The 26,151-nt window shown below is 34.6% G+C and overlaps 6 protein-coding genes and 1 long non-coding RNA gene across 11 annotated transcripts; 2 read left to right on the forward strand and 5 right to left on the reverse strand.

The window, feature by feature from the left end:
* Nucleotides 1–1,994: 1,994 nt before the first annotated feature.
* Nucleotides 1,995–4,754, forward strand: LOC106427891 (jasmonate-induced oxygenase 2). The gene is made up of 3 exons (XM_013868612.3): nucleotides 1,995–2,730; nucleotides 3,082–3,412; nucleotides 4,365–4,754. Exons 1-3 carry the CDS (start codon nucleotides 2,192–2,194, stop codon nucleotides 4,611–4,613), a joined length of 1,119 nt encoding a protein of 372 aa, XP_013724066.2. The 5' UTR covers nucleotides 1,995–2,191; the 3' UTR covers nucleotides 4,614–4,754.
* A 2,862-nt stretch (nucleotides 4,755–7,616) lies between these two features.
* Nucleotides 7,617–9,553, reverse strand: LOC106441325 (PHD finger protein ALFIN-LIKE 7). The gene is made up of 4 exons (XM_013883157.3): nucleotides 9,376–9,553; nucleotides 9,248–9,280; nucleotides 8,899–9,124; nucleotides 7,617–8,653 (listed from the first exon to the last, which is right to left on the reverse strand). Exons 1-4 carry the CDS (start codon nucleotides 9,551–9,553, stop codon nucleotides 8,539–8,541), a joined length of 552 nt encoding a protein of 183 aa, XP_013738611.1. The 3' UTR covers nucleotides 7,617–8,538.
* Nucleotides 9,554–9,772: 219 nt separating this feature from the next.
* On the reverse strand, nucleotides 9,773–11,684 carry LOC106427882 (signal recognition particle receptor subunit beta). Of its 2 annotated transcripts, none has more exons than XM_013868602.3 (7): nucleotides 11,527–11,684; nucleotides 11,193–11,340; nucleotides 10,918–11,000; nucleotides 10,704–10,790; nucleotides 10,455–10,603; nucleotides 10,237–10,368; nucleotides 9,773–10,159 (listed from the first exon to the last, which is right to left on the reverse strand). In XM_013868602.3, the coding sequence occupies exons 2-7, from the start codon at nucleotides 11,332–11,334 to the stop codon at nucleotides 9,970–9,972; spliced, it is 783 nt and encodes a 260-aa protein (XP_013724056.1). In that variant the 5' UTR covers nucleotides 11,335–11,340; nucleotides 11,527–11,684; the 3' UTR covers nucleotides 9,773–9,969. The 2 variants fall into 2 exon arrangements, with proteins under 2 accessions (XP_013724056.1, XP_022566306.1); XM_022710585.1 differs by lacking the exon at nucleotides 11,527–11,684 and adding an exon at nucleotides 11,483–11,501.
* Nucleotides 11,685–12,131: 447 nt separating this feature from the next.
* On the reverse strand, nucleotides 12,132–15,570 carry LOC106442975 (cytochrome P450 90A1). Its single transcript, XM_013884594.3, has 8 exons — nucleotides 14,498–15,570; nucleotides 14,046–14,195; nucleotides 13,714–13,962; nucleotides 13,149–13,235; nucleotides 12,984–13,062; nucleotides 12,765–12,871; nucleotides 12,555–12,685; nucleotides 12,132–12,452 (listed from the first exon to the last, which is right to left on the reverse strand). The coding sequence occupies exons 1-8, from the start codon at nucleotides 15,098–15,100 to the stop codon at nucleotides 12,344–12,346; spliced, it is 1,515 nt and encodes a 504-aa protein (XP_013740048.2). The 5' UTR covers nucleotides 15,101–15,570; the 3' UTR covers nucleotides 12,132–12,343.
* A 670-nt stretch (nucleotides 15,571–16,240) lies between these two features.
* Nucleotides 16,241–19,200, reverse strand: LOC106427871 (anthranilate synthase alpha subunit 1, chloroplastic). The gene is made up of 8 exons (XM_013868592.3): nucleotides 18,913–19,200; nucleotides 18,436–18,620; nucleotides 18,177–18,372; nucleotides 17,790–17,941; nucleotides 17,588–17,703; nucleotides 17,253–17,499; nucleotides 16,873–17,163; nucleotides 16,241–16,802 (listed from the first exon to the last, which is right to left on the reverse strand). The coding sequence occupies exons 1-8, from the start codon at nucleotides 19,097–19,099 to the stop codon at nucleotides 16,392–16,394; spliced, it is 1,785 nt and encodes a 594-aa protein (XP_013724046.1). The 5' UTR covers nucleotides 19,100–19,200; the 3' UTR covers nucleotides 16,241–16,391.
* A 775-nt stretch (nucleotides 19,201–19,975) lies between these two features.
* LOC106427861 lies at nucleotides 19,976–22,595 on the forward strand. Of its 2 annotated transcripts, none has more exons than XR_001285555.3 (3): nucleotides 19,976–21,709; nucleotides 21,886–21,990; nucleotides 22,179–22,595. It is a non-coding gene; the product is annotated as an uncharacterized LOC106427861 (long non-coding RNA). The 2 variants fall into 2 exon arrangements; XR_001285553.3 differs by having other exon boundaries at nucleotides 19,977–21,714.
* On the reverse strand, nucleotides 22,577–25,702 carry LOC106427845 (probable zinc metalloprotease EGY2, chloroplastic). 3 transcript variants are annotated; one of them, XM_013868571.3, is made up of 13 exons: nucleotides 25,394–25,702; nucleotides 25,247–25,310; nucleotides 25,031–25,171; nucleotides 24,848–24,898; nucleotides 24,606–24,656; nucleotides 24,409–24,519; nucleotides 24,221–24,295; nucleotides 24,011–24,116; nucleotides 23,833–23,926; nucleotides 23,599–23,752; nucleotides 23,293–23,500; nucleotides 23,048–23,208; nucleotides 22,577–22,964 (listed from the first exon to the last, which is right to left on the reverse strand). In XM_013868571.3, the coding sequence occupies exons 1-13, from the start codon at nucleotides 25,558–25,560 to the stop codon at nucleotides 22,710–22,712; spliced, it is 1,638 nt and encodes a 545-aa protein (XP_013724025.1). In that variant the 5' UTR covers nucleotides 25,561–25,702; the 3' UTR covers nucleotides 22,577–22,709. The 3 variants fall into 3 exon arrangements, with proteins under 3 accessions (XP_013724025.1, XP_048624543.1, XP_013724028.1); XM_048768586.1 differs by lacking the exon at nucleotides 24,848–24,898; XM_013868574.3 differs by lacking the exon at nucleotides 24,606–24,656.
* Between the last annotated feature and the right edge of the window lie 449 nt (nucleotides 25,703–26,151).

Genomic DNA, 26,151 nt, shown 5'->3' on the forward strand with positions numbered 1-26,151 from the left:
ATGGACGAAATGAAGAAACAAACAACATCCAGATGGAGCATCTGGATAAGACATCAAAATGGACCATCTGGATGCATTTTCTAGATGTACAAAACTAACAGGGTTCTACAAAACTTTTATTCAGCGTTTTATCTTTTAAAAAGATTGCGTCATTGATGACATCATTGTACATATAGATTAATAGCGCACGTGGTATCATATTAAACAAGATCTTAAGTTTTTTTTTGTCAATAATATTGGTTCTCTAAGACAAATCTCTTAATAGTTTATTTTTGGTTTTATGTTCTCTAGATAGTCCATAAAATTCAAAATAAGTTTTATGAAGGAGTAAAAGATAACTTTATCCTATTTATAATTTTAGTTAATTATTTACTGAATATATAACTTTTATATATATTTAAGCAGGGCCGACATATATTTTTATTGGACCCCTGATAATTGTTTCTATTCATTATAGATGAATAAAAATAATATTTTGGGGCCCTTGCTAGAAAAAAAAATTTGGATTTTTTTATAGTTAAATTTGTTTGATTTTGGGTTGGACCTGGGCGATTAAACTGTTGGCCTTCCCTCCTGAGCCGGCCATGTATTTAAGAAGTTTTTGATTTCTTTCTAAATGTTTATGGCTTCTTTTTGAATTTGATTTATATGCATATTTAATAAATTCTTACTCAATATATAAACATCTTTCGAAAATTTACAAAGATACTTTTAAATATATGCAACATCTTTATAAAATTTAGATGTCAAATTCAATAATGTATTCCAAAAAATTTAGGAAAATGCTATAGATATTTAAAAGATAATTCAAATTTATTAAATATATATTCATGAAAATCTTCTTAAATATACATTTAAGAATATATTTTTTAATACACATTTATGAAAAAAAAATCTATATCTTATGAACATATTATACATATGTATCAATATCTTTCTTTTTTTTTGTAAAAAAATCTTCTATTAAAATGCAGGAGAAAGAAAAGGGTTACATAGTTTTTACTCAGTGGCCAAGTGGCCATCAATATCTTTCTTAATTTTAGGAAGATATTATACTTATTCAAGAATTTTTCCTAAACTCAAATTTAGAAAGATATCCTATACATTAAGGAAAGATATCATATGCATTTTTTTTTAAAAATGCATCTACAGTGGAAAAAGAAGAAGTATCTAAATAGTCATAATAATTTTAGGAACATATTATACTTATAAAAAATTCTATATGTTATGAACATATTATACATATGTATCAATATCTTTCTTAAATCTAGGAAGATATTATACTTATGCAAGAAATTTTCCTAAACTCAAATTTAGAAAGATATCCTATACATTTAGGAAATATATCATACACATTTAAAAAGTTTTTTGCATCTACAGTAGAAAAACAGAAAGTATATAAAGACTCATAATAATTGTTAGACAAGGAAAACAATTCACATTAGAATTTGTAATCTAATATTTTGTATTAGTCACATCTGAAATTTAGATCCGATATAACGTAGGACAATGACAAATAAGACAAACAACAAACTATTGTATTTTATCAAGAGAAAAAAACATAAATTATTGTACGAATTATAAATAACGAGATTTGTTTATGGCTCTTAAATCATGATTGATGACAGAACTGTTTAGATATATATTATAAACTTTAGAAAACTTTAGTTTCTATCAATCATCCCCGTAATTCTCCATTTGATGTCAATCCCCATTTCTTTTTCACAAATATAATTATCATTTTTATAAAATAACCGTAATCTCTTACACATAATCCGTCATGGCACGTGCATCCTATTGGGCAAACTCATTTAATTAATATATTAAGAGATTAATCTTTTGTCTTTGTCCACATTTAGTCATCTAACAAAGGTAAATATATTAGAAAAAGATTGCCATAAAACTCAAAGTAATTCATAGTTTCACTTGTCGACACGATATATTTTTGTCCTTGTGTGTTGTGTCCCAAAACAAATAATAATAATAATAATTTTAACACGTTTCATTAATAAAGAAAGAGAGATTGCTTTCATCTTCTTGAGCCGATTTCTGGATTCTCCTCCACCACAATTTACCCTTCTTATAAACTCCTTCCATCAATCAAATTTTTTATTTATTTATCACAAATCCTCTTCTCTCTAAAACGTCTCACATGAGCAAGAGCAATATCAGTACATAAAAAACAAAGAATATGACCAAGAACAAGAAGGAAGTGAATATCGAGACAAGGAAAGGGTCCACGATGGATGAGTGGCCTGAGCCAATCGTCAGAGTCCAGTCCTTAGCCGAGAGCAACCTCTCCTCTCTCCCCGACCGCTACATCAAACCAGCATCTCAACGTCCCACCACGATAGAGGAGGCTCCTGCCGCGACCAACATACCAATCATTGACCTTGAAGGACTCTTCTCGGAAGACGGGTCGCCAGACGAGGCCATCATGGCTCAGATATCGGAGGCTTGCCGTGAGTGGGGATTCTTCCAGGTGTTGAACCATGGTGTGAGGCCAGAGCTGATGGACGCGGCTAGGGAGAATTGGAGAGAGTTTTTCCACTTGCCGGTTAATGAGAAGGAGACTTATAGAAACTCACCAAAAACCTATGAAGGATATGGAAGCAGACTAGGAGTTGAGAAAGGAGCCATTCTTGACTGGAGTGATTATTACTTTCTCCATCTTCTTCCTCTTCATTTGAAAGACTTCAACAAGTGGCCTTCTTTTCCTCCCACCATTAGGTCCATCCTCTCTTCTTTAATATTTTTCTTATAACCTTATTATGAATTTTCTTAATGTTTGTACTTTTTACTTTTACTTTTTTGAGAGTCTAGAAAGAAGACCCATTTTACCAAAAAGTAGATTGTTTTTTCTTAACCGTTAAAATGTAGGGAACAAACGGTACGAACTTGGGAAATAGTATTTTCATTTTATTGGGGAGTGTGAAGAGAAGAATCTCTTTGTTTACCATAGAATTTTGTAATATGATTCGTTGGAATCACCAAAAGAAAAAATATACTCCTATAAACAAAAAGTACAATTTTGGAACTTGATTCATAGATTTTTAATTATTTTATATTTTTTTTAAATAGAGAAGTGATCGATGAGTATGGCAAGGAAGTAGTGAACCTATGCGGGAGAGTCATGAAGGTATTATCGTTAAACTTAGGATTAAAGGAGGATGAGTTTCAAGATGCTTTTGGAGGTGAAAACATAGGGGCATGTTTGAGGGTTAATTATTATCCAAAATGCCCTCGACCAGAGCTGGCTCTAGGTCTCTCCTCCCACTCTGATCCTGGCGGTATGACTATTCTCTTACCAGACGATCAAGTCTTCGGTCTTCAAGTCCGTAAAAATGACATGTGGATCACCGTCAAGCCTCATCCTCATGCGTTCATCGTTAATATCGGTGATCAAATTCAGGTAATTAATTAATTTTCTTTTCAGAATTTATATCAATTTAATTTTAAAACGTATATAAATAAATGTTTTAAATGATGAAATACTCGAAATTATTTATATATAGAGACAATTTCCATATCTGTTTTTCATTCATCTACTATATATATATTCGAATTATTCATAACCAAAAAACTACAAAAAATGTTAACTAAGTAAAAAAATTTCATTACATGTTTCTTTATGAATCACGAATAACTAATATTTGAATGGAATAAAATACGATATAGTTATACAATATAAAAAGAAAAAAATTGGAAATAAAGTAAATTTAGTTAAAATAGTAGATAAATCACATACTATTACTAAATATCCTACAAACTGTAATTACATGTTTATACACTAAATATTTTTAAAGAAACAGATTATTCTCCTTGTTTTTTTTTTGAAAAAAAATCTAGGCTATTAATAAAAGGACAAATGCCGAATTAGTTATTTGAGAACGAACGAAGAGTATCTAAGCTATAGTTCCACGTTTTAGACATGTTTAAAATGCAAGTATGATAAACAGTAACTACTTGGTGCCAAAATACCTTTTTGAATATTCAAAAGAAAATATCATTGTAATTATTATGTCAATTCCAACAACAGAAATTACGTCCTTTTAGATCTATGTCAACCTGTTTCTATAAAACGACAGTTTCACAAATAAAGTAATCCTCAATTATAATTGTTTCGAAAAAATTGGGTGGGTGTCCTTGTTTTGATACGAAACAACAGTACAGCCATAATCCTTCACTGCGCACATGTGTTGTTTGGCCTTTGCCCATGTTGCCATTCAATGTATAACTAAACCGGCAACTTTTCAAAAGATTCTTTTAATCTTATATTATAAACCGGCAACTTTTAATCTTATTTTCTAAACTGTTATGAATCTTAGTATTATAACTTATGTGTGTGCCATGATAAAATGCAGATACTAAGCAACTCAGCATACAAGAGTGTGGAGCATAGAGTGATAGTGAACTCGGAGAAAGAGAGAGTTTCGCTTGCTTTCTTCTACAATCCTAAAAGCGATATACCAATCCAACCATTACAAGAACTTGTATCCACTCATAATCCTCCTTTATATCCTCCAATGACCTTTGATCAATACAGACTCTTTATCAGAACTCAAGGTCCACAAGGCAAATCTCATGTTGAATCTCATGTCTCTCCTCGTTAATTGTTTTCCCTTCCTATAAAGAAAATTAAATGTTTTGGTTTGTTTCGTGATTTATATCTGACTTGTATGTGTACAATCTTTCAGGATCTGATTTACCTTCGAGTAAATAAATATTGAATGAGATATATTGTTATACAATAATATTTTAGTATCTAATATTTTGCAAGCAAATTAATGTTCAAGGAACATAGTTTCACAAAACTAACATCTATCATTATCTTTGGCACCTTGTTTAATTTTTTAATCTGTCGCCATGTTTGAAAAACCTGACTGATAGTGACCAGAGTACAATTAATTAGCGTATTATAAAGAGAAAATGTATAAATATTGAATTCTAACGTCACATGATAATATTTAAATAGTGCTTAATCAACTAGTTTCACAAAACTATTCAGAGTAAAATTATGCACACAAACATTAACAATATATACAATCTATTAATAAAAGACTAAAGCCGATATACTTTATACATAAGTGAGTTGAGCGTGATATCATATCATTTGCACTTTGTCAATGATGATGAATCATATACGACAAACATATTTCTATCTAATTAAATATTATCCAATTATAAAACCCTGAGAGATTCGATATTACTGCATTTGTAAATTGAGGATTAGTGGTGAATAAGAAGACTGAGTGGATAATAATCTAAAAACAAAAAGCACGTATACGCTCTTGTAGCCTCTCGTTCCCATATGGATTACCTTATTCCTGTGGATTAATCATTAGATTCAGTCTGTCAAACAATTGACTATACACAAGATATCACATATATCTATATATAAATAATCCCCTATATATTAAAAGAGAAGCATTATAACATATTTTGTAGCCACATGTCATCACCACAATCATTCTTAGAATCCTTAGAAAAATATGTTGGTCCATAGAAATATATAATAAGCTTTTTATTAAACTAATCATAAATTAATCATAAATGTTATTCATTGTTTCCTTAAATAAAAATCACGGACTTACCTAATGTGACTAAAATATATATGACAATTAATGATTTTGAATAATAAAGATTTGATAAAATTTAGTCTATTTTCTATCATTTAAAAAAAAAAAATTAACTTACTAAAAAAAAATTAAACAACCACATTAACTATATAATAAAATTTTAGATTTTTTCGTATATGTTATATTTTGAATTTTTAAAAACGAATACAAATGACTAAAGTTGTTAAAAATATCACATTGAAATTTTTGTGATCCATGGTTTAAAATTTATGTTATAACAAAATACAAATACAAATGGATAGTTTGGCACGTAGTGCTCGGCAACAACCGTCTTTCGTCGTACACATGGATTCAGAGTTACCACTTTGGTTTACAGGGTCTATATGAGTCTGTAATCTTTTTGCTGTCAAAAAAAAAAAAAAAAAAAACAAAATACAAATGATTACGAAATTACATAAGTAGGAAATTTCATTTAATAAATATTATATATATGTATATTAATATTTTTCAAAATAAATCATATACCATATAAAATACATATTTATTTAAATTTCAAATTTGTTTCGAATTTTTTTGATAAACATTTTGAATAATTATTGACAAGATTTTAAATTTTACATTGAATATTTTTAAAATTATAAATTACTAAAAATATTAAACATCCCACAAATTTTTTATTGTTATCATTGATTTAAAAAAATTGTTATAACGAAATACAAATGATCAAAAATAATATGAGCATAAAATATTTTTTAATAGATGTCAATATTAAAAATGTACTATATATCTTAATATCATTTAAACTTAATTTTATACCATATAAAATAGAAAAACAATGTTTATCTGGATTAAAAAAAATTATTTAAGTATTTGTACCAATTTAATTATATACGTAATAGTTACTAAATTTTTAATTATTTAATATATATTTATTATTTCATAATATATAAAAAATATATAATACTTAAAAATAATTTATATATAATATTCATTCCGCGCAAGGCGCGAATCTTAATCTAGTATCGTATTAAATGGAATCATAAGCATGTGCGTTATTCAAGTAGGTGGGTAGGCACCACAAAGTGTCGACCTGGTCTTGAAATAACATATAACTAGATTTTGACCCGCGCTTTCAAAGCGCAGGTTTATTTTTGTTTTTTTTTTCAATTGACAAATATTTAGTAAATGTCACATTTTCATATATTTGTGTTTTATTTTATAAAAGACTTAAAAATTTTATCTTTATTTATCGTATTTCATTTTAAATGACTATTTATGTTTAAAAAATTAAACTTTATTTTTTTAATGAATTAAGTTGGTATAACTCTGATAAATTAATTTTATCATGGGGTTAATATTTTAATTAAAAAAAATTATATACTTTTAATAAAGATTTATATTTTTCAATAAAAAATTCAATTATTTTTATGAATGCTTAAATTATATTAAGAAAACAAAAAAATAATAATTAAGAATAGTTGAAAAAAATTATTTGAACTTGGACTCAATGACTCAAAGGAAAAAAAAGTGAGAATTGAATCTGATTTTTTAATAGGCCCAACAGGCCCAAGAGAGATTTGATGTGGGCTGGATCCAAAAATAATGACCCAATATAGATTTGTTATTAATATTACTTAATTGCCCTTAATGAAACATGCAATGTTAGTGAAGGAAAGGGCAGGCTAAGGTAATTATGACAATAGGATTCTGCTTTAATAGTATAGATCTTATCCAGAAAAGTGAATACTATATAATATTATACTATAGTTGTTCAAAAAAAAAATACTATAGAAAATGCAAGTTGCATTTTAATTCACACTGTAGAAGGTGCGTCTCTTTAATGAATTGGATGAGTGAACATGTTTTTATAAAAATGTTTGAGTTGATCATAGTGGATACAATATAGTCTTCACGTAGGACATATACAATTGCAGAAGGAACATCAAAATGAATGTGGATACAGTATAGTCTTCACGTAGGACATATACAATTGCAGAAGGAACATCAAAATAAATAATTACCATGAGGTTGTGAAGATTAGTGCATAAGATAAATTTTTTAATAACCTTAACATGATTACACAATTAAACGATGAGAGTAGAGTCAATACATATACAAACATTTTACCAAAAAAAAAAAAAAATACATATACAAACACATTTGGTAATGAATGCAATCATTGATTATAATGATAAGCAACTGGTCACGAGTCTATGCGTCATTGTTGAATGTTCAAACATGAATATACCAAAAACAAGCAAAGAAACAATATGTGTGAAAGAAAGTTACATACTTCTCATTGCTACTGAGCCGAGCGCCAAAGTAGGAAGAAACATAGAGAAGCCAACAATCACTGTGGACAGCAACTAAAGAGAGCCAATCTTGACGCTGCATACCATCTTTGAAGATCTCTTCCACGGTGTGAGGTTAGAGGACTCAGTAGCAGCCATAGATGTAGAAGGAAACGAAGAAAGGGTACAGAAGTAAGAGTCAGTGAGCTTTGAGAGGTAGATCAGTGGTGTTAAAGATTGGATTTGAGGTCAGTATCAATGGTATTCAAAACCGATGCGTGCGGTGCGTCAGGACATGAAGAGATGTAAGAAGAAGAAGAAGAAGAAGAAGAACAACAGTAACAGCTTTTTCTTTCTCTCTGGTCTTTGAGTTTAATAGGCAATTTATTACGCCTACTTTTTGCATGGGCCTGGCCCATTATTATCTGAAGCTTGCCTTTCAAGAAACCTCTAGGTTACCCAACGCTACTGTTTAAAGATTTTTTTTTACTTTTCAATGAACCTTGATTTTTTTGAAACAGTGTTACAACTCTATTGTTGAGATTCAAGTATACTCAGTTGAAATGTTTCGATATATGAGTTCTTGAAACAGCTAATATGTACATAAAACCTTGTTGTTCAATACCTAAACCATGTGAAGAGCTCTCTCTCTCTCTTCCTCTATCAATCTAGTTTTCTAGATTTGCTTGCTGGATCCTTGATTGGATTAACTGTCCTGGATAGTATTCCTTCACTTTTTCAGCAAGAGTTGGGAGACCATTGATCCTCTCGAATAGACGCTCCCTGCTCAACGAATAAGTTCATAGACACAGCAACATCAGCTAGATCAGCAGCGTTAACAGAAAATCTGAAACACACAACTAGATTCAAGTGAGTTATCCTGAAGAAAGTTTCATCAATGCTTTCTACTTAGCAAAACTATATATATATACTAGCATATATACAACCAAAAGACAGGTGACACTTGTAGTTGTTACATGTGCATTAATTAATTGTACTTCAAGTAAAGGAAGAAACCATAGTTATACCTGTCATCATGACTAAGGTCAACACCGAAGAGGAAAGCAAGAGAGAGCAACCAAGAATCACAGTGCTCAGCCACCACCGTCACCCAATCAATAGCCCTCATACGATCTCTGGCTAAGTTGATTCCAACCGTTGGCTCGGGAAGATTAGGAGGAAGCAGCATGCGTGCTTCTTGCACGTCCCATGTCCCATCCGGGTATCCGTATAAAGACAGATTCTCCTTATAACCTTAATTAAATCCCACCGAAAATGCAACGCATAAGTTCAAGTTCAACACAAGAAACACCCAAGATACAAGTCAACATGATAACAGAGAGGAACTGATTGATGAATGTATAGAGTTTATGTTACCCGGATCGCATAAATTGTATAAAGTTCCAACATCTGGTAAACACAGGCAAGAACAAGAAGAAAGATTAAAGAAAGAAAGTAAAAGGTTACGTAGGGTTTAGGAGAAACAAGAAGTTCAGTTTGTTTACCTGTACCGAAAGCTCGAAGCAAGCCGACGCGACGTAATCTATAATTTATGAAGATATGCTCGACGGTTCTTGGGATGTAGTCATCGCGTATCAGTGGGGAAGAAGTTGTTACACGACGGAGCATGTCGCGGTTTTGTGCGGAAGAAGAAGAAGAAGAAGGAACTACACGGCGGAACATGTTGTCGTTTTGATGGGGAAGACGCGGAAGAAGAAGATAAGGTATGCTTTGAGTATACGTATAATCAAAGGTGTTGGAGAGTTGTTTAAGTAGGAGAGTGTTTAACAACAGAAGTTATGCCTTGCGTTAGACGCAATATCTTTATTGGGCCTCTTGGTCATGGGTCGGCCCATCTAAATCAATATATTAATTTTTGAATAATTTCCAAAAATTGTGTGATGGATCATAACATCATTATGGATGTCATTTATTCTCTCTTTTTTTTTGTCCTAAAGTCTTTTAACTTTTCGAAAGATCTCTGACAACAACTCATATACAAAAGAAAGATCTCTAAACTCCAATCACAGTCACAGACAAAGTGCATAAGAAGCCTGTGATAAAGGATTAAATCTACGGATGTAGAAGTTGGCTCTCACTCAGGGCTTGATGTATTCACGAATGAAGTCTTGGACCTGAACAGTTTCTCCATTGAGTCCAGATGCTTCAGCGACAGTGACTTTGTTACAGCAATGCGAGAAGGAGAACACTTCTCCTTCGATTCCAATGGTGTAGTCGTTGGCTATATCAGCTGTAGATACTGCACTCCTTGAAGCTCTCAGTTTCTCACTGACGGCAAGAAATTAAAAAAACATTAAGAAATGATGATTGGCTTGGTTTGTTAAGAAAATTAAAAAAATCGTTACATTTCTTTCTCCATCTGCTTCCTGATGAACTCCTTGGTGTGCGCGGTGAGTTTATCCGTCTTGTTACAGCAAAGGAGGACTGGTATCTTCTTCTTGACAACGTTGGCATTGGTCAGAATGTCGTATAGGTACCTATCAAACCATTGCAATGCCTCATGTGTTAAGATTGTGTGTATCTGTGTGAGAGAACAAAAAAAAAAAAGAGAGTTAGAAGTTACTCTGAAGCTGCACGACAGTTAGGGAGGAACTCCAAGGCGTCTACAACAAAGACAATAGCAGCTGCTTGGGGCAAGAACTCTTCCAGCTTAGGTCGAAGCCGAGAGTGTCCAGGAACATCAACAAGATGAACAGGCTTGACTTTTCCTTTCTGTCACGCACAGAATACACAGGATGGTAACGTGTTAATATATATGCATCAAAATCAACAGCGTGAGTTGTTTAAAAGAGACAAAGATCAGAAGCCTCACCTTAGTGTTTTCAGAGTGAAGAACGAAAGTGCCTTCATTCGGTTCCATTGATGTTACAGTACCCTGATGGGATGATCCATCTCGGAGCTGCCAATCAAACATTTATCTCATCTTATAACAATCAACTAGTCATCTACCCTGATTTGGCCGTTAGTGACACTTAACAAAACTAAATTACATCTCATACGGAACGTGAAGAAGCCAAAACACTCACTTGATAGAAGAGCACAGTCTTTCCACTTCCACTGAGCCCAGAAAGGAGCACAGTGTTTGATTTGGTACGCCTCACCAAGCGAACTAGATAAACCAGCAAGAATGTTAAGTTTAATAACCATTATTTATGTATTGCATAAGACCCTAAGAGTATACAATAACAATTCTAATCACATACACACACAAATTTTAAAAATTTTACAATTCTAATCATATACACAAGGGAACAACAAACTATTGAATATGAAGAATGTGGTGGTGTCAGCTGCTACATACTTGATAAGAGGAGCAAAACGGTTGTAAACAAGAGAACACCAACGGCGGCATAGAGCTGATCTTGAGGTATCTTCTGAAGATACTCAATACCTTGATTCGACCACTGCTCCGCCATCATTTTCAGATCTTCCAAATTCTCCATTTCAACCTAAATCCAGAGATAATGTTCCCAAGTTACGAACAGATAATGCCTAACACTATATTTGATTTTTCAGCTTCAACCGGATCTCGAAAATTCAAATATAGATTCGAATTCAAATTTCTACAGATGAGAACTACAAAAGTTTTACAGAGAGAGAAAGGAAACGGTTGGATCGAGGAGACGGAAACGCACCGACTAGAGAGGCGGAAGGAAGAATGAATGCCACAAAGATCACTGAGAGGAGATGGATGACGACGGTGGAAGCGGAGAAACCACGGCGAGGATGATTTAGGGTCCAGATATTTTTTATTACTTTTTAAAAAGAATTTAACTGGGCCGAGGAAAAGCCCAGCCCGTTCAGTTGTGATTACGTGTCTTATAAAGAAGTTGAGAACTTTCGCGCGCGACGTCGTTTCCACTGTAATTATGCACGGAAAAGTTGCTCAAGCTAACTTACTTTGGAAGTTTGGAACTATGCTTGACATAATATCAGTAACCCGAAATTCAAACCGAAACCGAACCGAAGTCCAAAATTTAAATAATATACAATGAACTTTATAGGATGTTACAAAACATATTCAAACCTGAAGTGTTTTTAAACAAAAAACTTTTGAACCTGAAATATTTTTAACCGAACTCGAATGGATAAACAGAAAAAAAATCTTAGATAGTATCTGAAGGAACCGATCTGAATGTTCAAATTAGTATACAATAAAAATATTTGAAACATAAATATATACTTCAAACATTCGGTTTCATGTTTATTTTGATATAATATCTAATGATAATTATAGATATTTAAAATTTAAATAAATAGTTTAATATTAGTACCCATAATGAGCAAAAAGAAAGATGGAGGGATGTGAAGCAGAAGAGATTAATGCAAACATTAAGGTAAACAAAAGTCTTTGTAAAGTAACGGTTACTTTTATTTTTCAGCTCTAGATCTATTTATGAGCATAAAAGAAAGAAAGTTAAATAAAATCTTCTGATCTCTTCTTCTTTTTCATTAAGTAGATGATAAGCCACCACCACGTCGCTTCACGGTGATCGGGTACCGTTTCTGTGTTCTTGTAGTTGGAAAGAAAACCATCTTGTCTTTCTCTTCATGAACCCAACTGCTCAGAAAATTAACAAAACAAAACCAAATCATTCTTCTTAGCATTTGGATAATGAAAAGTAGGCAATTAATTATCTTGTATCTCAAGGTATTTATTTACCTGAAGCTTGTCACTAGGTGGTGAAGGAAAACAGAGATTGCAACCCTAGCTAGCTCGTAACCAGGACATATCCTTGGTCCTCCACCAAACGGTGTGAACACTTTAGAAGGGCTTGTTGTTACCGAGTTGCTCTGTTCATCAAAATCAAGAGAGCAAAGATAAGCTCTAAATCAAGATCAAGAAATGCCAATGGCTTACAAAAATATAAACCTGCCATCTCCAAGGGTTGAAAGTGCGAGCGTCGTTGAAGTTGTTTGGATCTAAATGAACTCCTCTAAACGATAAGAACACCTTCCACCCTTTTGGAATCTTATAACCTGTTTTTTTTTTCATGTAAGAACGTTTTGGCATTTTGTAACTGACTCATTTTCATTTCACAAATTTTTTTTTTGCTAGGGGTTTTCATTTCAAAGTTAGTATATAGTTTACCATTGATCTCAACATCCGTCATTGCCCGCCTGAAAACACCGCCGATGACGTTAGCTACTCTCAGAGTCTCGTTAACCACCTGAATCATAATAATTTTTGCAAGAGATTAGTGAGAAAGGATCATAAGACAAGAGGTAATAAAGTCTTTTAAGTAAGAACACTCACACATTGTGTGAATGTCATTGACTTGTAATCACTCCATTCAAGACTCTCAGAATCGCTCTTCATTGCCCTAATCTTTTCATGCTCTTCCTGTTTAATTTCAACCAAGCCAATACCAACTCAACCAATAATAAAAGAACAAAAAGGTTAAAGCAAAATTATAATTAGGTGTTCTTTGGTTTATAGTACCACGCACTAAATCTAGTGAACATTAAACCATCCTTAGAGTTAGAGACAAGACTAATGATATAGACAAAGAATAATTAAAATGCTACATTAATAAACATAATTTACTTTTTAATAAAATTCATTTCTACCCTAAAACCCAGATAAAACAGCATAGTTGATAAGTGATAAGTGATATATAACACACCGGCAGCTCTGGTCCTAAAATTATATCGGTTTGCATGCATGCAGTAGAGGATCGAATCTTAACTTTTAAAATATCCTTTTTTTTTTTGTAAAAGAGCTTTGAATATCTTTTCAAAAACACAAACAAACATGCATGACACATATATACATAAAGACACTCTTTGCGAACGGAATGAGTACTAAGCATAGAAAATACCTTGAGTTGAGCAAGAGCTAGAGGAGTTTCGGTAAGAAACTTAACGGCGAGAGTCATGATAGTAGGCGTTGTTTCATAAGCATCGACGAGTATAGCCACAAAGAAATCAACAATCTCTTCATCGGAAAAGCCATCATCCGCCGCTATCAACGCCGCGAGCATATCTGTTTTTCTCTCCGCTCCTTCCTTCTCCTCCTCCCTCCTCTCCATAATCACCGCCGTCAACGCCTCCGCCACCTTCCTCCGCGCCTTATAAAAAATACAAGAATATATATTAGAATAGTCTAAAATAATTATAAAAAAAAGAAGCGTTAAAGAAGAGTAATTAGTACTTTGATGGCTTTGCGGTAAGTGGTGGAGAAGAGAGGGTGAGAAAGAGAGAAGAACCCTTCGATAACAAGATGATACTCTTTCCTTAAATTCTCACTCCACTCCCCTGGATCAAAGCTCGTGAGCTGCTTCACTGCTACGTCAAACGTCATCTGCATCATCATCAACCATAATAATTCAACATATATCATCCATGCAAATTAGCAAAAAAATAGTGATATATATATCACCTACATGGCTGGTTTTGGACAGAAACGGTTGAATATTCACTTTAATTCCTAATTTTTTTTTTTTTGGTAAAATGGTAAAATATGTTTTTTTTTTTAAATTTATTATACATAGGTAGCATGGTCCTTATATTGTCGGATTTTTTTTTTCAAATAAAAAAAAAGTTAAAAATGCTTATATTCATTCGATCCTATCATCTATGCATGCCTTTTATTTAATGTGTTACCTTTTTGGATTCTTCCATGAGGAGAACACGAGAGGACCAAGAACCGAGATTAAACCGGACTAACCGGTCAATATCAACCATGAGATGGTCTTTCATGGCTGAAGCATTAGCGAAGCTCATGGTAAAAGAGTGCATACGTTTATGCAAAGAACCTTCCATACGAATCAAAGAGTGTTTCCCCATGAGATTACTTATAGAAGCTGGATAAGCGCACTCGAAGAGCTTCCCCTCGTTCTGGAGAACGAACCGGTTCGTTTCCGCATCAGCAGAGAAAACCGTCGGTTCGCCGAATAGATGCGTCGTGAAAACCGAACCGTACCGGGCCACTCTCTCGTCGATGAAAGGCTCAGGATCCTCTGTCTTGTAAGCTTTGATCAGCTGCAGAGTCTCGCCTATGAGAGGAAAGCCGAGACTTCCTGGAGGAAGTCCCATCCGACGGTAACGGGTGCGGCGAAAGAGGAGGAGGAAAGCGGCTGCGAGGGAGGAGATGAGGAGGGCGAGGGCGGTGAAGGAGAAGGAGAAGGCCATGATGATGATAGAGAGGAAAGGATAGAGGGAGTATATATGGAGATGGGAGAGTGGGCACGCTGGGGGTTTCTGCATGAGTTAGGACCTTTCATCATTATACTCTTTTTTTTGGTCAATTCATCATTATACTCTTTTGCATTTTTCTTCATTATTTTTCTCTAAAATTTGATAGCATTTAATATTTCATTAATTTATGAATTGTTAACTAAGAAATAAGTATTCTTTTTTTAGATTCTTTTTCCTATATATCATTGTTATATTGCTTGGTGTTTATCTATGAAATTTTAAATGTTCCAAGATATATATTCAAGGTATTGTCTAAAAATATCATAAATATATTATTTTCGGTATATATTAACTTTTATGTAAATATATCGACTTTTATGCATGTAATACACTGACTAGAGTAGATATACATTTAAGATCTAAAAATATCATATATTATTAGCTTTTCTGAATATATTAGATTTTGTGCAAATATAATAATAATTTATGATATTTTAGCGATGTATGTACATAATTATTCACATGTATTTGTGACTGTATTCCATTTACTAACAAAAAAATAATTCATGTATTTTCTAATATCTACGAAACATATAAGATACTGTTTCGGTTCCCGAAAGAAAGATTTTATAAAGTATTTATATATATTCAAAATATAATAAATATTTACAATTAAATGTATTAATATTTATTTTACTATGCATTTTCTAATAAGTATCAACCAATAATATTTAATTAATTCAAATATTTTCAATTAATATTTTTTTTAAAGTATACAAGTTATCAATATTAACTAGTAAAAGTTTCTTAAAATTCTAGAAAATTTATTATTTTGAAACAAAAAAAAAATAATTTTGGAAAATCCTACTTTCTACTTTCGGAAAGAGAGTGAATACAAAACTAGAGATGTGGAGGAAATAATATATCAGAAAGTGGAAAATCTGGTTCCATTTATTACAATTTCAACTTTTACACTGTGGTTTAGACTTTAGATGATATTTTGGAACCCAAACATGAAATAAAACGTGTACCGCATCAAAATAGTGTGTAAATCACTTTAATCCTTGTTTACATTTCTGGTTAGTTTGTTTTGCATTAGTTGTAGAGCTTAAACATACAAATTGTTCTTGTTTACTTAACTTCAAGCTCTAATTCTGGTCTTAGTAACCAGATTGTATATCCCCCTAGTTAAGAACAACGAGTCCGAAATATCCGAAAATATAGATTACATTTTATTACATTACGTGCTGCTTGCCACAATCTGTGTAGTTTTTATTGTCGAAAAAAATCTACAATTGTTTTCGTGTTTAGAAAGCTTGTTCTGCCTGAAACTGTTATACAGATGATTCGAAGATCAAACTCATTTTTTAACAAAAGCGGATTCAGCCAAGTCGATGGCTCGGGCAAGACCAGCGGCTTTGTTCTGGCACTCGCGGTGCTCGTCCTCCGGGTCACTGTCTGCTACCACACCTGCTCCAGCTTGAAGATAAGCCACCCATTCACGGCGTTTGTTAGCATCTTTGTAAGAGTACATTGTGTTGTATTGACTTGCCGTCGGGAAAACTATTGTCCTAAGTGATAAAGCAATGTCCATGTCGCCAGTAAACGAGACTCCACCAAAACCTCCACTGTATGGTCCTCGCCGTGTAGGCTCGAGCTCGTCGATTAGCTCCATGGCTTTCACCTTCGGTGCGCCGCTAACTGTGCCCACTGGTAGAGCCGCACGTAGTGTGTCCCAGCAAGATAAATCATCTTGTAACTCTCCTGTCACCTGCATTAAACTTAAAATGATCAGGAACAGTTAATCTGAGACAATATTTTTATTTGATCCAAACACTTACGGTGGAGCTTATATGCATAACATGGGAGTAACGTTCGATGTTCATAAGTTTTTCAACTTTCACCGAACCGTATTTGGCAACTTTCCCAACGTCGTTGCGACCGAGATCGACCAACATGATGTGCTCAGCACATTGCTTCTCGTTCTCTAGCAGCTCCTTCTCTAATCTTTTATCTTCCACCTCTGTTTTCCCTCTCCTGCTGGTTCCTGCTAATGGCCGATTCACTATCTTGTTCTGCTTTACTTTGGTGAGAATTTCTGGACTTGATGCTACCAAAATACATCCTCTAGCCTGATAATACAAAGGACAAAAGCATTAATTGTTATCCAGGACAAGAACAAATACATAGTTGTAAGAGAACAGTTCTCTCCGTTACAGACCTGCAAATAACCCATATACGGACTTGGATTCACTACTCTTAGAGCTCTGTAGACCTCAAAGGGGTCTGCAAACGTTCTCCTTTCAAAACGCTGACTCAACACAATCTGGAATATGTCTCCTGCAAGTATATGTTCTTTAGCATTGACCACAGCCTCCTTGTACTCTTCGCGAGTCACGTTTGAGTTTTCCAGAGCTGGTCCAAATTGTCGCGTCTGAAGATTCACGTTACCTGCAGCCAGCTTTGGCCTGTTGAGATTCACAAAAAAAAAAAACAACTTTCAGAATAGTAACAAAAAAGCTCACAAACTAAATCAAGTCAAAGAGATATACTTACGGCGCAATATCGTGTAACTTGGATACCAAATTCTCCAAATGCTGCAGTCCATTACTGTATGCCGTCTCATAAGGAACGGTCGCATCTAGTCTAATCCAGTGGATAACATATGCTTTCTGTATAAAAGGGAACCAGCCTCTAATTACCAAACTTGGAGACTCCACAAGTAATCATACAACATTGATAGCAACAAAAGTATTACCTTCTCCACGTGATCAAATACAACTACATCGTCATATAGACCAAGATGCATGTCTGGCAAGTTCCTATCATCCTCAGGGGCCTTTGAAAATGGAAGCTTCCTTTTTTCTACGTAGCGAACTGTGTCGTACGAGAAAAAACCAACCCAGCCACCTATAATGATAGAGAAGTCTTCTTAAGAAAAAGATAAAGCATGGAGAGGAAACTAAAGTCCTTAGTTCTTCTTTGCTAAAAATGTATGAGAGGATCAGGGTTCGAATCTCAAATCATAAACATCTACACTATTATTACATCTTCCCAGTCCATTAAACCAGTTGCTTCTTCATTCCTCTAGATTATCCATTCTAGAAAGTGAATAGTTACAAATAATCAAAGATGGATTCCTTACCACAAAACGCATCAGGAAGGTCCTGAACTAGCTGAGGATCAGGGTTCCACGACTCAGAGATTTTCCTCGGGATCTCCATAGGATCCTCAACGTATTCCTCAGTCAAGCTTCCACTTTTGTGATCCATTACAATAACTTTATCCTCCTTTGCAACTATCTCCATCGCAGGCTGAGCCCCAACAACGCTATAACGACCCTATTGTGATCTTGTATTAGGAACTAAAAAACAAGATACAAAGAAAGATTATTATATTCTTACAACGCTGGACATCTGAGAGCCAGGCTCAACGGACTCAAAAAGAAAGCTAGGAGCTTCACGGTCATCTTCTTTGACCAAGCAACGGTAAGCAAGAACGGGAGTGAGCTGATCCGAGAAAATGCAGCGGAAAATTGGTACAAGGTTCGTGCTCTTAGAAGCATCTGCGAGCTTCTTTGTATCACTTACTGCAAATAACAAATCGAGAACATATTACAACACTATCAAAAATCAGATTCCGGTTCAATGCCAAAACCGAACTAACTGAAAACCAAATTAACCGAACCGAATAAACCTAAACCGCTTGCCTAATTCCGATTCCGATTGTGAGCATATCTATCAAAAATCAGATTCCGATTTCAAATTTTCCGGTTCAATGCCGAAACCAAAATAACTGAACCGAATAAGCCTAAACCGCATGCCTAACCAGAATCCAAAACCCAAAGAAAAAAATTAACAAATCGAAGAGCATTGATCCACCTATTGAAGCTTCCGGCGATACAGACACGCATTTGATCGAACGGAGAGAAGGCGCGTAAGCCGAGCTTCTACTGGAATATCCAGAAACCGTCACGGAAGAAGCGAGTCCGCGAGAAACCGCAGAGGGGACGAGGCGGCGAGAGAAGCTCAGAGGCTTCACCGTCGCCACGTTCATCGAGGAAGACATTCGTAACGGAAGAGAAAAAAAGCGGTGGTCACGGGCTCCGGCGGCCCAAATGTTGACGAGATTTGAAGAAGGAAGATTCTGAGAAGAGTGGCGAATAACATAAAAGAGGATATGTCATATTTATAAAGCACGACCATGTGACTAATTAGAAAATTTACTATAATACCCCTCACCTGTATTTTCTTTCACCAAGTCACGTGCATACACTCCTCTTGGTGAGGGTAATACTGTACAAACTCTACAAAGAAGTGAAGTGGATGACTGGCAGGCTTAACCTTTTTGGGCCCACTGGACCTGGTCTCAACGTATAATTTATTAACCGAATGGTTTTCATTTCCAAACCAGATAGTGATATCAATGTTTGTTGGTTAAGTCAATTGTTTAATATTATTCTCAATGTAGAAACTTTGACATTTTCTTGATTTAACAAGTGTTTAAAACTGGAAGGTTGCTTACGCTGCTACCAACCAAAATCAAATACATCCACATGAAAACCATGTTCTTTTGTTCACTTCTACCTTATATATTATTACTAGGGTCGGCCCGCCCTACGGGCGGGATATACTTTATTTGTGATTTCGATTTTTATTCATTTGTATGATTTTGTGGTTTGTGTTTTAGATTTGCATTTGCATTTGTAAGTGATGTGTGTAATAATGATATTTCTCTATTAGAAAATTTTAAGTGATGAGAGATATTATATTCATTTTAGTTAACGTTGGATGTTGTTTATTTTTCTAACTTGTTTATGTTTTTTTTATTTGTTTTCAAATACATTTTCTGACATTGTACTATTTTATTATTATCTTTCTTTTTTTGTTATGTTTTTTTATAATGAACATACATTTTTTATATCATCTTCACATATGTCTAACTAAACTCTTTTATTTTTTATTTTTTTATTAGTGTTATTAGAGATTATAAGTTTGTATTAGCATGACATGATGTTCCTGATAGAAATGGTATTATAGTTTTCTTAAATGTTTGCTCAACTTTTCTTATATATAGTAAGTAGATTTCAGTTTTTATTGTTGTGGTTAGGTTTAATACTCAAAATATTGATTATTTTATTTAGTTTTTCAACATTGTACGTGGGTTTTGTATTTTTTTTATTCTTATTAAAATATTTGTATATTTATGTATTAACATATTAACATGATTATTTATTTTAAAATTCAAAATAAACCAATCTACATCTTTTTGCTAATAATATATAAATAGTTAATTTTTTATTTATTGGTTCAGTAATTTCACATTTATTAGAATACTTTACTTAATTATAACTAATATTTAAAAGAAATAATTGGATAGACAACATATCAAATTTAGAATCTAGCAATTACTTTGTATGTTATAACTATATAAATTTTATGCATTTTACAATTTTTTTAAAAGTAATTTATTCTGCTAATATGAAATCTAATTAAAAATTGAGAGTGAGTGCCGTATCCATGATGTTTACTCATGGCCGTAACCAAAAAAAAAACATTAAGCCCATTATTGGACAAATACACAACAAACGAAAGCCCAATATGATTTCCAATTAAATGAATCGCAACGTTTAACACAGGAGACACGTGCCAGCCCCTCAAAAAGTGAGTTTCCAACTGGATAGCCTAGGAGTGAAACAAACAATTTTATATATATATATAAATTTTTTTGGTCGATAGCTTAATGATATTTTCAAATTACAAAAAATATATGAAAAAATTAATCAATATTTATTTTTTTTCCTTTTTTTCATAACTGAAGCTGGCTTTTCTTTTTCTTTGGACTGTGATTGAAACCAGATAGATATGATGAGTTAATTGATTAAATGTTTTTTTAACCCAAATTTTCATATTAAAAGGCGAGAAACAAAATGGTGAAAGCTAGATGCTTAAGTTAATTAAATGGTAAAGGCCCAGTAATTAAGCAGCCCAAATACAGAAAACTTTGCATGCGAGTCGGAGGAACCGGAGTCAGGACCGGACCTGACCGGAGTTACCAAGAGACAATTAGTTCAGAGGAGCAGACGATCAAAGAAAGATGAGGACTGTGAGGAATAGATGATCAATGAAAGATAAGTGAATGTTCTATCTTTTATATCAAGATTCACTTTTTCGTTTAACCTTTGTTTGTTTCTTCTTGAAGTCGGCAAGATTCTTATATATCTGAAAGTATCAGACTAATCCACGGGTTGAGAATTGAGAAGTACATTGACTATTTTCCCTAAAGAATACCAAAAAATATTTTTATTTAAAATTAAAAAAAACTTTTAAAATTGAACAATAGTTGAGGATACGACATCGTTTAACAATGGTACATGTTTTCCTGAGTTTAATAACCTAAATCTTTTTCCATCTTCGTGAGTACGGCGAGTTTAGAATCGTCTTTCTCCTTTTTGTGTTATCTTTTTCTCTAGAATAGCTCGATTCTTCGTCTCCAATCAAGCTTGATTTATCGCTAGCCTCCAGTCTTTTTTCACGCTATCAATCGCTGGCGGTTTCAGCATCTTCATGTTATTCACCAGCACAACCGTTGATTTCACCTTCTTGAGCCACCGGCGAACTTCTTTACCGTCTGAACCACAACACAGCTTCTATCGCCGCGTTAACCACCTTCAGATTGGTAAGGTATTGGCTCTTTGACTTTGTTTTGTTTTTGGATTTCGATAATTTTGGTAGCTCCATTAATACATTCTTCTCTCTATCCTCTTCACAATCATCAATGAATTTCTTCATATCCTTTATCGCCTTGATCCTCCTCTCTCATCCGTCACTAACGCTTTCTTCCTCCTGCTGTAGCGTACTTGTTTCCACCGATTGTCTTTCTTTGGGAAGTCTTGGGCTTCCTCTCATATGCGAGAGCTCTGTTTACCATTGTGCTCTGGAAAGTTTGGGAATAAAATGGTGAGGTTTACAGAATCAAAGCTCACCTATTTATATATGTAGATTTACCGACTTAAAGCAAGATGAGAATATTGAATGAGAAATTGTGGAAAGAGTAGGGGAGATGGGGTTAAGAAGAACTTTAATGCAATTGATTGAATTCGGTTGAGTTACGTAACGTTTCTAATTTTAATTGCTTGCAATTGCAGGGGAAGAAATCTAATCGGTTGGACACAACAACAACTTACACCGGAGACTGGCCGGAAATAGTCGTCCTCCGTAATTTAACTCGGGCTCTATTGTCAGTTCAAAAACACAGAGTTCAAGAATGGCTGCAGCCTTAGGCATGTTTAGTCACGGTCCGGAAAATGATGATAAAAGATGGTGGGCTTAGATCATGTAAGTTGCAGTCCAAGTGACTAAACTATCTAAGACCGCATCAAATTCATTAAATCGTTAATGAAACACAGAGTTTCGAGATGGTAGGACAGGTGTCGCACTCACAATCAATGACTTTTTGACCTGGCGCTGACGTGGATGCACATGAGTGAAGCAAACATTTTTTTATATATATAGATTATACCTAATCACATTTGGTACTCTACTATCCATAAATAATGTTGGTCCATTTTCTGTTTTCAACCATTCAAAGTCTCTTTCAAATATAAATGTTATGTCTTAGAGACCAAAACTAAAAGTTATAGTTATTGCTCTTTGTTTGTATAATGATGAGTCTCATTTCACAAGCCAATCATCATGGCGTCTTGACCGGTGAAAGCAAATGGGTAAGGCAAACACACAAGCAAGGAGAGGAAGAGAACCAAGATTCCTAGATACACATCCTTCTCTTCAGGCTCAGTGATTTCCTCGGCCAGCGGTGCTATAGGTCCACGCTGCAGGAAGAATATCAGCACCACCCAGTAGAATGCCACGTCACTGAACAGCGCAGATAGACCCAGGAGCGCTAAGGAGACACTAGTGAGCCGTGTGGAGGCCTGAATAAACCATTTGGAACCAAGAGTTCAAGTATTTTTCTTTTTGAAAAAATGGGAATGTTCAAGTTTGGGTCTGAAGTTACCTTTCTACCCCAAATGGAGAAAGCTATTTTACCACCATCAAGCTCTCCTGCAGGGATGCTGTTAATGCCATTGATGAGGAGTCCAGCCCATGCCCATATCACAAGTGGGTTCAAGGATATCGATGTTCCTTCCTTTAGTACATCACCGAGTAAGAGCTTTGCTATAAAAAGGATAAAAGCAAAAAAATGCATAAACATATTAGTACTCTTGACATTATCATAGTAGATTAACAGCTAAAGCTTACCAATACCACCAACGAGGAAGGACTCATGAAACACTGATGAGTCAACTACAACGCCAATACCATCACTCGGAGGTACGACCAACCCTACAAGAAACAGAACAAACCCCAGAGAAAAGCCTGCCAAAGGTCCTGCAGCTGCGACCTTCAAAAGATCTTCTCGTTTGGGCACGATGTTTTTGATTCTCGTTATAGCACCGAAAGAACCTATCTGCCAATCTAAAACATGTTCATCAAATGTCTAACAAAAACAAATTTCCAGATAAAAAGAAGGTTTCCCTTTTTTGCTTTTTAAAGAGAAATCTTCACCTGCCAACTTGGAACAAAGAATGGAACACCGAGCTTTATCCCTAGGTTGTTTGCAACCAAAACGTGTCCCAGTTCATGTACTCCGAGGACAAGAGCGGTGACGAGAGCTCCCGGTAAGCCATCTTTCAACAGCTCAAGGTTGTCAAATGCTGATCTGCAATGGATGGGAAGAAAAGGTTTATTCAATTTGATGATTTGGAATCATAGAAAACATGGTTTTAAGATGTTTCTTACAGTAAGTCGGATTGCAAGGCGGGTACATTGCGGAGAAACAATGTAAACAACGCCACCAATCCAAAAGAACCAGCAGCAAACCATTCAGGAACAGCTGCAGTTGTATGTAGTGCCCAACTATAACTTTAATAATCTGAGAGAGAACCTTATAAGTGAGGAACCGTATGGTAAGACTTACCTGTTGTCTCAGGTTCCAAGGACCTTCTAGGAACAACAACAGCCACAGGTTTATCATCCTCCGGATTGGAGAGGAGGAAAAGCTTGTACTGGTCACCAAATTTATTCTGCAGATTGATGAGCAATATATTTACTATTAATCTTTTTGCCACAACATGTGCTTGTCAACTATTTTAGTTAAGCAAGAAAACTCAAGACGCAGAGTTGTTACCTCCAGTCTTGTCTTTATCTTCTCGTAGCTTTTAGCAGGCTGGCCTCTTAGATTCCCTTTGAACAACACCCCACCCTTACAACATTATCCAGTAAACGTCAAGAGCTTCAGAATATTAGAATTTTCACAACCTGCATGTATTAATAACTGAATCAAAAAAAAAAATGATGAGTTTCTCAGTGGCTAACCTCATATGGTTCTTGGCTTGTAACAAAGAAGGTGTCAAACCCAAAAACTTGGTCCTTGAGGATATCAATCGTTTCTTTGGGGAGTCTCATGGAATCATCCAACTGTAACGGCTGTTCACAAAAACTTTTTATGAAATATAAAAAACAGAAAGCATTAAGCTGTCCTTTTTGTAAATAACATTGTTGGTAATACTTACATTCACACCAGGAAGAGGAGAGCCAGTGCTAACTTCTAATTTATCACCGTCCTATTCCAAAATACAGCAAAGTACAAATACATTCAGAAACATAACCAAAAAACTTTCTGGTTTTAAGTAATAAACCAAATAGAGCAATTTAGATTCAATTCCTCTGAAGCTAGTTAGTAAACAACACTGCTTAGTTATACAATTGAGCATTAAGCTGCCGTTTTGTAAATAACATTGTTGATAATACTTACATTCACACCAGGAAGAGGAGAACCGGTGCTAACTTCTAATTTATCACCATCCTATGGTTCAAGTAATAAACCAAATAGAGCAATTTAGATTCAATTCCACTGAAGTTACTAGTTAGTAAACAACACTTCTTAGTTATACAATTGCAGCTTAAGTAATGCCATTTGATGATTAAAAAAAGATACCTGAGAGCTGAATTGAGCTTTGTTTTCCTCACTACTACCTACGGCCTCATCCACAACAGTTGCCTCTGAAAGCAACTCAGTAGGAGGAGTCTGTGAAGGAGGTTCATCTGCTAAAGCCTCTTTGTCTTCTCCTCCACTTTCCTGCAAGCATTAAAGATCATAAACAAAAGTCCATAAACTCTAGAAGAAGCAGCATAGATGCTATTAAGCAAATACCTCATCGTTATTGCCATCTGGTTCCGTTTGTGCATCCGTCACTCTACAAAAAGTCTCCCTCTTTCTGCAAACTCCAAAGCTCAAAGCCATCAGTAGCAGAAACAGATTATTAAAAAAAAAAAGGACACAATCGAAAAAAAATGAAACCTTTGAACTGGGAACAGCTTCAGCTCCTTGTTCCTCCGATAGCTATCTCTCTGCCCAAAACCTAAACTCGAAGTAGCTACCAATGGCTGAAACTGAAGACTGCAACGTGAGCTGCAGCATTGCGGCAAGACGCCGTAATTGCAGCGAAAGCTAGCCGCGAGATTCATATCCTACGAAAAGTCTAGCCCTTTTAGGTTCTCCGATCAAAACTCAGGTGTCATTAAATATCTTAGGACGTAAAGAAGATTTTGTATTTTTCTTTTGTCTTCCAACAGTTTAACGATCGTGGCTCTTATCGCTGGAGAACAGAGCATCTTTCATTTATCCACTGGAGGAGCTCTTCCCAAGAATAACGCTTTGTCGTTTTTCACTGCTTTGACCGACATGTAGTTCTCTTCCCAATATTTGAAACGACACGCGTGTGTTTTGCCAAACAGAGGAGCGCCTTGCCGTTTTCTTAGCTTTTGTAGTTTTTTTAGATATGACCGACATGTAGTGCTCTTCTTAATATCTCAAACGACACGCGTGTTTCTAGGTATGACCGACATGTAAAGCCCTTCTTAATATTTGAAACGACACGCGTGGTTTTTGCCAAATAGAGGAGCGCCATGCCGTTTTCTTACCTTTGACCGACATAAATTCCCCTTCTTAATCCCGAAAACGTCATGTGTGTTTTAGTAATGTAACCGACAGGACGTTCTCATGATGATATAAAAAACGTCACGCATGTTCTCACGCAGTGCTTTTGAAAATATAAC

This window comes from Brassica napus, chromosome A3, assembly GCF_020379485.1.
Source record: "Brassica napus cultivar Da-Ae chromosome A3, Da-Ae, whole genome shotgun sequence".
NCBI lineage: Eukaryota > Viridiplantae > Streptophyta > Magnoliopsida > Brassicales > Brassicaceae > Brassica > Brassica napus.

Bases quoted from the DNA above. Each gene is read 5' to 3' on its own strand.
- LOC106441325 (XM_013883157.3), bottom strand. From the start codon at position 9,553: ATGTTCCGCCGTGTAGTTCCTTCTTCTTCTTCTTCTTCCGCACAAAAC. The intron at 9,281-9,375 runs GTAAACAAACTG...TGTGTTTACCAG, and splicing joins GCTTCGAGCTTTCGGTACAG to ATGTTGGAACTTTATACAAT. The intron at 8,654-8,898 runs GTATAACTATGG...TTCGTTGAGCAG, and splicing joins GACCTTAGTCATGATGACAG to GGAGCGTCTATTCGAGAGGA.
- LOC106427882 (XM_013868602.3), bottom strand. From the start codon at position 11,334: ATGGAGAATTTGGAAGATCTGAAAATGATGGCGGAGCAGTGGTCGAAT. The intron at 11,001-11,192 runs GTATGTAGCAGC...TGGTTTATCTAG, and splicing joins CGTTTTGCTCCTCTTATCAA to TTCGCTTGGTGAGGCGTACC. The intron at 10,369-10,454 runs GTAACTTCTAAC...ATGGTTTGATAG, and splicing joins AACTGTCGTGCAGCTTCAGA to GTACCTATACGACATTCTGA.
- LOC106427891 (XM_013868612.3), top strand. From the start codon at position 2,192: ATGACCAAGAACAAGAAGGAAGTGAATATCGAGACAAGGAAAGGGTCC. The intron at 2,731-3,081 runs GTCCATCCTCTC...TTTTTTAAATAG, and splicing joins TCTTTTCCTCCCACCATTAG to AGAAGTGATCGATGAGTATG. The intron at 3,413-4,364 runs GTAATTAATTAA...GATAAAATGCAG, and splicing joins ATATCGGTGATCAAATTCAG to ATACTAAGCAACTCAGCATA.
- LOC106442975 (XM_013884594.3), bottom strand. From the start codon at position 15,100: ATGCAGAAACCCCCAGCGTGCCCACTCTCCCATCTCCATATATACTCC. The intron at 13,963-14,045 runs GTACTAATTACT...ATTTTTTATAAG, and splicing joins CTTACCGCAAAGCCATCAAA to GCGCGGAGGAAGGTGGCGGA. The intron at 12,686-12,764 runs GTTTATATTTTT...TTTGATGAACAG, and splicing joins TCAACCCTTGGAGATGGCAG to AGCAACTCGGTAACAACAAG.
- LOC106427871 (XM_013868592.3), bottom strand. From the start codon at position 19,099: ATGTCTTCCTCGATGAACGTGGCGACGGTGAAGCCTCTGAGCTTCTCT. The intron at 17,942-18,176 runs GTAAGGAATCCA...CTATCATTATAG, and splicing joins CCTTCCTGATGCGTTTTGTG to GTGGCTGGGTTGGTTTTTTC. The intron at 17,164-17,252 runs GTCTGTAACGGA...TTGTATTATCAG, and splicing joins CGTATATGGGTTATTTGCAG to GCTAGAGGATGTATTTTGGT.
- LOC106427845 (XM_013868571.3), bottom strand. From the start codon at position 25,560: ATGAATCTCGCGGCTAGCTTTCGCTGCAATTACGGCGTCTTGCCGCAA. The intron at 23,501-23,598 runs GTGAAGATTTCT...TTAGATTGGCAG, and splicing joins TCTTTGTTCCAAGTTGGCAG to ATAGGTTCTTTCGGTGCTAT. The intron at 23,209-23,292 runs GTAAGCTTTAGC...TCCTTTTTATAG, and splicing joins CTTCCTCGTTGGTGGTATTG to CAAAGCTCTTACTCGGTGAT.